The sequence below is a fragment of the Gadus macrocephalus genome, chromosome 10 (genome assembly GCF_031168955.1).
Source record: "Gadus macrocephalus chromosome 10, ASM3116895v1".
Lineage (NCBI taxonomy): Eukaryota > Metazoa > Chordata > Actinopteri > Gadiformes > Gadidae > Gadus > Gadus macrocephalus.
In genome coordinates this window covers 11,052,040-11,060,974 of record NC_082391.1, presented here as the reverse complement: position 1 = coordinate 11,060,974, position 8,935 = coordinate 11,052,040, and the positions used below count along the sequence as shown (strand labels likewise).

Genomic DNA, 8,935 nt, shown 5'->3' with positions numbered 1-8,935 from the left:
TTCATGCGTTTACTATCATTGATCGTTGAAATCATTCATCAAATCATAGACGATAATTTTGCCGGGGACGCTTAGGACGAGTTTTCTTCAAGATTCATTTTGTACCCACAACAAAACCCGATTTGAATTATTATGGATTATTTTGGACAATGAATGAGGTATTAATACCAATACTCTTTGGCTGGGACGATGTCAACATTGGGTATATGGAGCAGAACATAGTGGGTCATAAGTCAACGTTTTTTGTATGCATTTTATTCATTAGTAAGCTACATGGATATGCCATCTTTCAGAACTTTTCATTACCTGCACTAAAGAGAATAAAAGAGCGCATCCTCATTGTTTGATTGTGGTCGTAGGTGTTGTTGTTGTTGGTGCTGAGTTACCACTGAAATCAGTGGGTCAGTGGGTGGGATCGGTCGTCAAGATGGCGGCGCAAAGCTACAGTGACGTCACGTGAACCTTATGAATTGAACGGCCACGCCCGGATGGCCTAGTGTGAGTACAGGCCAGAGAACAATGGGGCCAGTTGAGCACGGTTAGGTGTGAAAACGGCCAACGGCAACGGCCAGATGGCCTAGTGTGATTGCACCCTAAAAGAACTACAGGACAAAATAAGTTATCCTAAACTAAAAAAGGCATGTGGTGTTGATGGTATTCTAAACGAAATGATTAAATATACAGATCTCAAATTCCAAATGGCAATTCTAAAACTGCTTAACACTGTTCTTAGCTCTGGGATCTTCCCCAATATTTGGAACCAAGGACTGATAATGACAGGCAATGACTGACAATAATGCCATAAGCAAAGACCAGATCGGCTTCTTACCAGATTATCGTACAACAGACCATATTCACATTAAGCACCCTCATTGACCACCAAATAAAACAAAACAAAAGCAAACCATTCTCCTGCTTTGTATACTTTAAAATAGCCTTTGACTAAATTGGGCATGATGGTCTGTTGTTTAAATTAATAGAAAGTGGTGTTGGAGGAAAAACCTACGACATCATGAAGTCCAAAACAACAAATGTGCAGTTAAGATAGGAAAGAAACACACAGACTTCTTCCAACAAAGCCGGGGTGTGAGACAGGGATGCAGCATGAGTCCAACCCTGTTCAACATATACATTAACCAACTAGCAAGGACATTGGAACAGATCTGCAGCCACCGGCATAACACTGGTAGTGGTAGACACCAAAATCAAAGGCCTACAGCAGCACCTTGATCTTCTACATAGCTTCTCTCAAACCTGGGCCCTAACAGTGAACCTTAGTAAAACCAAATTAATGATATTTGAAAAAAGACCCAGCCTCAACAAATACACATTCCACCTAGACACTGTTACTCTAAAGCAAACAAAAAATTATACCTGCCTCGGCATAAACATGAACGCCACAGGAAAGTTCAACAAAGCTGTTAATGACCTGAGAGACAAGGCAAGGAGGGCATTTTATGCCATAAAAAGAAATATCAAACTAGACATCCCAATTAAGATCTGGCTCAAAATATTTGACACAGTGATAGAGCCAAAACCAAAACCTTTGTTTTGACACAGACCGACTCGTGGGTCTTTGTTCACTGTTCAAGATCGATAGACTTCTGAACCTTTTTTCCAAGTTTTGATGGAGTAAGTAGAGCTTCTGGAAGTCGTCCAACAATGCAACACCCAGAAGGACCAGTCCAGTGGAACCAGCAGTGATGTTGACTCATCTTCCTGATGTTGGGATGGTTGTGGAACACAAGGGAAGGCGCTCCTCCGATGTTAGAACCCCTCCCTTTCCCCACAGGTCGACACATATTCAGTTTAAAAGACTTAATATGCTCTCAGCCAGAGTGACTTGAACCAACAAGGCTTGAGCCAAATCAGCCCATATGAGGCTAATGTTGAGATGATGGACGAAATATCACCTGATTCTATTGACATTAGTAGTGATATTTGCTGCTAATGAAAATAAAAGATGAATGAAAAGTTTTCCCTCACACAGTCAACATTGTTTTTTTTACAGTTGTGTTAAACACACTTATCTGATCTGAGGAAGACATCGTAGGCTTGAATAATAAATGCTTTATGTTAACGATGAACAACATGTTTTGTTACATAGATTATTCCTTATGTGTAATCACCCAAATCAGTGCATATGAATTTCACAGATAGCACATTCTACAGATATGCCTCAGGTTATGAATGATCACAGTACAATCACAGAACACAAGCGAGGAGAAGAGGGGGCGAGTGACAGTATAGTAAACCAGTTCAGTCACCTCAACATTTGATCTGATAAATGTATAGATTTGACGACATTACAACAAAAACATGAAGCATTAAAACGTCATTGTGCACATCTGGTGACAATCAGAGATCACATCCAGACACATCCATCACTAGACACAACCAGAACTCAGTAGACACATCCAGACATCACTAGACACATCCAGAACTCAGTAGACACAACCAGACATCACTAGACACATCCAGACATCCGTAGACAGATCCAAACATCGCTACATTTACATTTAGGGCATTTAGCAAATGCTTTTACCACAAGCAACTTAGTACATTTGACAGGACAAAGAGAAACAGCAATATACGGTACAGTAAGGATGTTCATAGAAACAAGTGCAAAGCACTAACATTCACTAGGTTAACCCATTCCCGGTATACAACACAAGACAGTTCGGAGACAGGAGGTATATCCAGACCTTCCCGAGCAACATCCTAACATCCCCTGGTGATGGACACATCCATCCCCATACCAAACACATTTACTCTCTACTTCTCACATATGCAGCCGCTTAACTCTTTACAGTCGAGGTCGTTCCATCCTCCGCCGTTCCATGTTTTTGTTGCTGCCCTGTGGAGGAACTCGACACAGTCCTGATTGCCGCCGTGGCTGTTTGGCTGGTTCCTCCCCCAATACCTGCAGCAGACGATCCACAACAAAACAAATCTTTCTACCACAACACTTTATATCTAGGCACACATGAGGCTGAGAACCTTCAAAGCACACAATCAATATTGGAGAAACAGTTTTAACGATGGGAAGACAACGAGAGAGAGAGAGAGAGAGAGAGAGAGAGAGAGAGAGAGAGAGAGAGAAGGGGGGGGGGGGGGGAAGTGTGTGTGTGTGAGAGAGAGAGGACACAACCGGGACACAGCCAGCAGATAACAGAGAGCATAATTATTATGGTTGCATTGAGGGAGATGACTAAAGGTTAACTTACGTTGTGGTGGGGCTGGTTCCATCCACCCAGGTCCAAACCCCTTCGATCCATATGTCACTCAAACCTATCCAGTTGTCCGTGTCTGCCGGGAGCAAACTATTGACAAATATCTTCAAAGATATTTATGTGGGAAGAAATTAGAAAGAGTGTAAGAGCTTGATAGAATTATACTTCTGCATACTCATTCACGGTTCTGCGTCAGTGATGCTGAAGGCAGTGCACCAGAAGTTGCCCCCAGATCTCTTTGATTCAGGATTCTGGGACATCGGGTGATAATTGATTGGATGATGACGATGACGAAGCAGGCGAGCCCATTGATTTCACACACTGAGGGTCCCGTTGGTTTAGTGGCGAGGAGATTTGAACGTGAAGCTTTCCAATACAATATGCATTGTTAGGTGAAGTTTATTTAGCTGTAACCAATGACTGGGTGGAGCGCCCTTTAGATGTTAGGAATAGTGCGTCCCAGTTGGTTCCTCCTCACCTGCTCCTCTCTGCTGTTGATGATCACCAGGTCAGCCTGTTGGCTCTTGCAGTACTGGCGGCTGTCTTTCCAGTTCTTTTCGCCAGTATGGCCTTTGTAACAACTGCACTGGAACTTAATCCATCCCGGAGGACACTTCCGGGCTGCAAATAGATACAGGGTTATAAAAACAACCGTTAAAGGCACCCTGGTTGATCAGTGGGCGTGATGTTGAAGAGCCATCATGAGCCAAGTCACGATCCCCCCTCTGGTGACATCACACTGAGGTGTCCACCAGAGTTACGCAGGATAGACCAGACTACCAGCGGTCTCTGTCCATCAACACCACGCCCGCTTAGAAAATAGGGGACCTATAGAGAAAGAGAAACTGGACAGCACACATTTATCACAAAAATTGTCTAAAGGATACCTAGTTAGAGGTACTATCAGCTTTATTTAACCTAAAGCGGCTGTGTGTGTGCATATATATATATATATATATATATATATATATATATATATATATATATATATATATAAATATATATTAGGCCTTTAACACAAATGTCTTTGATTGTGCCATATATATCGGATCAGCCAGCTTGGCGTCTCGGAATCTACATAGATGTAGATGTTGATCTATATTACTAAATCCAAAATATGTTGTTATTATTTGTTACTACGAAAAAGATACACAAAAAATATGTAAATAATAGTAATCTTATGTATATACTGTGTATATATAACCGAAACAACTCCACTTACATTCAACTGTATCATTCAGGGTTTTGACCTCCTTCATGAGTTTGGAGCTTGAGTCCTGTAGCTGGTCTCTCTCTTTGGTAAGGGTGCTAGCCTGGCTCTTTAACTGGTCTCTCTCTTTGCTAATGGTGCTAAAACGGCCCTGTAGCTGGTCTCTCTCTTTAGTAAGGGTGCTTAACCGTCCCTGTAGCAGGTCTCTCTCTTTAGTAAGGGTGCTAAACCGGCCCTGTAGCTGATCTCTTTCTTTGGTAAGGGTGCTAGCCTGGCCCTTTAGCTGGTCTCTCTCTTTAGTAAGGGTGCTAAACCGGCCCTGTAGCTGGTCTCTCTCTTTGGTAAGGGTGCTAGCCTGGCCCTGTAGCTGGCTTCTCTCTTTGGTAAGGGTGCTAAACCGGCCCTGTAGCTGGTCTCTCTCTTTAGTAAGTGTGCTAAACCGGCCCTGTAGCTGATCTCTTTCTTTGGTAAGGGTGCTAGCCTGGCCCTTTAGCTGGTCTCTCTCTTTAGTAAGGGTGCTAAACCGGCCCTGTAGCTGGTCTCTCTCTTTGGTAAGGGTGCTAGCCTGGCCCTGTAGCTGGTCTCTCTCTTTGGTAAGGGCGCTAAACCGGCCCTGTAGCTGGTCTCTCTCTTTAGTAAGGTTGCTAAACCGGCCCTGTAGCTGGTCTCTCTCTTTGGTAAGGATGCTAAACCGGCCCTGTAGCTGGTCTCTCTCTTTAGTAAGGTTGCTAAACCGGCCCTGTAGCTGGTCTCTCTCTTTGGTAAGGATGCTAAACCGGCCCTGAAGCTGGTCTCTCTCTTTGGTAAGGGTGCTAGCCTTGCCCTGTAACTGGTCTCTCTCTTTAGTAAGGGTGCTAGCCTGGCCCTGTAGCTGGTCTCTCTCTTTAGTAAGGGTGCCAAACCGGCCCTGTATCTGGTCTCTCTCTTTGGTAAGGGTGCTAGCCTGCCCCTGTAGCTGGTCCCTCTCTTTAGTAAGTGTGCTAAACCGGCCCTTTAGCTGGTCTCTCTCTGAGGTAAGTGTGCTAGCCTGTCCCTGTAGCTGGTCTCTCTCTTTGGTAAGGGTGCTAAACCGGCCCTGTATCTGGTCTCTCTCTTTGGTAAGGGTGCTAGCCTGACCCTGTAGCTGGTCTCTCTCTTTGGTAAGGCTGTTAGCCTTGCCCTGTATCTGGTCTCTCTCTCGGGTCAAAGCGTGGTTACTTAGTTGAAGACTGGCTCTCTCGGCAGCCAGAGTCTGGTATTTATCGTGCAGACCCGTACTGTTCCTCGTCAGGTTCCTGTATCTCTCCTGTAGTTGCTCCTCTTGCTTGGTGAAGGCGTTGTGAAGCCGCTTGCCCACACCACCTCCAACTGAGAGCAGAGGGAATGGTGTCTTTATTACTCTAAATGATTTTATTTTTTATCATACTATATTATTATTTGTCCTTTAATAGTCCTTACAGTAAGACAGGTATATCGTTTGTCAGCTATGTGTCTTTTTACAAGCACAAGCATTAAAGGGTCATATTCTGCCATTTTCTAATAACTTTACATTTAGCAGATGCTTTTTTTCAAAGCGACTAACAATAAGTACATTCATCAGAAGAAAGAGAAACATCAATATATCGCTGACGGTACAGTAAAGATGTTCATAGGACTAAGTGATAACGATCGCTAGGTTAACCTATTCCCCTTCTACAACAAAGCTATGAAAAGATGCTACCCAATGCTAAGTACTATTTTTAAGTGCCAGGACGTACAACATACAATAAGTGCGCAAGAGTGCCTGATACAAGAGATAACTGATTAAAACAATCGCCGTCCGAAACGTAGAGCTGTTGTCCGTATCACAGTTGGAGCATTGAAGTAATTTTTCAGTATCCGACCGGAGTAGTCCCAGACCGATGACCTGAATGCTCCTATTTTCCGTGATGTTTTTACAGTTTACGTTGCCGGCCGCGATTCTTTTCCAACAAGTGTATGAATCACTACTCTCTGATTACTAGAAGGCTGAGCGGGACGGACTTAAAGATGATTTGCGCTTTAATGGTCCACAGTGCCTGCCTGACGCCTAAATGTAGTCACACGTTCAGCGGTTTTGTAATTTGATAATTTGATGATTTAATGAACCATTGGTGTGAATATTGGAATTATTTGGAGGAAAATATCGACATAAGGTCAATTGAGACTGAAGTCAAGCTATCTATGTTTTTTACTGTTAAGATTTATTTTAAGTGTGTTGATTTTGTTGATGTATCGAAACCTTACCGAACCGTAACCCCACCGTAAGATATCGTACCAAACCGTCCGTTTTATTAACCGTTTCAACCCTAGTGGCCTGGGCTGCTATCCGATTTATTACATACATTAAAAAATACGCCACTAGGGGGCAATATTGGTAGGAGAGGAGTGAAACATCCCTCCTGAGTTTTATTGATGTTATAAATTACTTTTTAATCTCAGCGTGGTCTTCGATGACCATAGATATATATACTGACTAGATATCGCCTGAGCTGCGTTGTTCAGTGGACTTTCATTCATTCAGGTGGGTGGTTACCCCATCCCCCACCAACAATGCCACCAAGATGGCGGCATTGTTGACGCATGTTTAGAAGCCAAATGTGATATCTAGTCGGTATATCTATATCTATGTTCAATGACCAAGACCTGCTCCACACGTTCCAGGAGCACCAGACACCATGTAGACGTTACTCACAGTAAAACTGAGTTACGTTTCCAGCCAGGGATGAGGCACACAGCAGCAGCAGCCCAGCGGTCAGACACCTGGAGGGCCGGCACCGTTCCTTCACCCCCCCTGGAACAGAGCGGCCCGGAGGTAGCTTGTTAGCCTAGCATGGCATCACGGTTTGGGGCGAGGTGGAGGAAAGGGTTGGGGTGAGCTAGGTTGGGTGGAGGATATGGCGAGTAGGGGTGGGTGGAGGAGGATGAGTGATTTGGGAAGGGTGGAGGAGGGTTTGGAGGAGGGGGAGGTGAAGGAGAGGGTGAGTTGGGGAGGGTGGAGGAGGATGAGTGAATTGTGGAAGGTCGAGGAGGATGAGGTGGAGGAGAGAGTTTGGTTGAGGTAGGTTGGGTGAAGGTGAGGGTGAGTTGGGCTGGATGGAGTAGGGTGAGTTGGAAAAGGTGAGTTGGAATGGGGGGAGGAGAGGGTATAGTGGGGAGGATAGAGGAGGGGTTAAGGTGAGGTGGGGTTGGGATGGGTGGAGGAATGTGAGGTGGAGGAGAGAGTGACGGGAGGAGGGGGAGTTGGAGAGGGGGAATTGGAGGAAAGGGTGAGTTGGGCTGGGTGGAGGACGGTTTTGGGTGAGGTGGAGGAGGGGTTTAGGTGAGGTGGAGGAGGGGTTTGGGTCGGTGGAGGAAGGATTTGGGTCGGTGGAGGAGGAGTTTGGGAGAGGTGGAGGAGGGCTTAGGTGAGGTTTGGGAGGGGATTGGGTGAGGTGAGTAGTATTCAACAAAAAATTCCTTTCTGATGCATGTATCCTGAAACATCCTTGTAAATTATATTAGGAAATCATAATCAAATATTTAATTACATATAGCTGTTCGTAACAGCAGACTCTAGGTCATTACAGTCCAGGCAAAGTAGCGTTTTACGACTAATTGTAAAATATTCTTTTATCGCTTAGATAATATCTATGAGGTTCCCAGAGCAAAATACTAAAAGTCCTAAGTAATTGTAGTTGAGGAAATATGTAAAATTATCATCAATCCAAGATGTGTGCCAATAAGGCCAGGCAACAATACACCCCAATGGGGCGATTTTTTTTTCCTTTACTCCTATGAATATGAAACTTTACACATTGAAAGTACCCATGTAAAGTAAACATTTTTTGGATCACAAGATTCTTTTGAAATGAATTTGAATATGCACATGCGTTCCGAAATTATTGAATGTCCTCATTTGCATAGGCAGAAACACCATTCATATGTATGACAAATACACTCCTCATAACACTGCAAAGCTGCTTTACAAACGGTAGAAGTCTGATGTGTGGCCCGCCTGGTCTGAAATACTTGAAGTTTTGGTGTCTGGCAAAATTATTTTAAAGAGCTGAAATGTCTGGAAAGTGTGTCTATCTGGTTTTTCATCTGTCTTCTGCGTGAGAGTGAATTGTTTAGTTGGTAAGAATGACTTCTGTCTATAATCTCGTAATCTTACCAATACCAATCATTTGTAAATTGACCAGCCCAAAATTAAATCTCACCTGCATTCGAATGATTGTGTTTATGAATAAATTAATTTACTGGATTGAAGTTATGAAGTTAGTTTTTTGGCCACTGTTTTTTCGACTTCACGTGACTTCATGGTTTCTTGGCCATAAGTCAATTAGGCCTACTGTTGAGCTCATTTGCATATTTAAATAGATTTTTCCAAGAAACTTGTTTACTTATCATGGACACTTTCATTACATAAAGTTTTATTTTGATAGGAGTGAAGGTAAAAAATAGCCCCATTGCGGTGGATTGTTGTCTGGCCTTGTCTGACATCTTGGATTGA

The 8,935-nt window shown here is 43.6% G+C and overlaps 1 protein-coding gene across 4 annotated transcripts in view; it reads right to left on the bottom strand.

The window, feature by feature from the left end:
* Nucleotides 1-2,055: 2,055 nt before the first annotated feature.
* The window catches only part of LOC132466306 (C-type lectin domain family 4 member M-like), a 31,890-nt gene continuing 25,010 nt past the window's right edge, over nt 2,056-8,935 (bottom strand). For 2 of the 4 annotated variants that reach the window (XM_060063460.1, XM_060063459.1), the window contains 5 exons: nt 7,136-7,234; nt 4,456-5,790; nt 3,712-3,854; nt 3,228-3,337; nt 2,056-2,923 (listed from right to left, as the gene is read on the bottom strand). In XM_060063460.1, the coding sequence (XP_059919443.1) occupies nt 2,776-2,923; nt 3,228-3,337; nt 3,712-3,854; nt 4,456-5,790; nt 7,136-7,234 (1,835 nt within the window). In that variant the 3' untranslated portion in view covers nt 2,056-2,775. The remainder of the gene's footprint in view (nt 2,924-3,227; nt 3,338-3,711; nt 3,855-4,455; nt 5,791-7,135; nt 7,235-8,935) is intronic. The other 2 variants (XM_060063462.1, XM_060063461.1) reach the window with 1 other exon arrangement.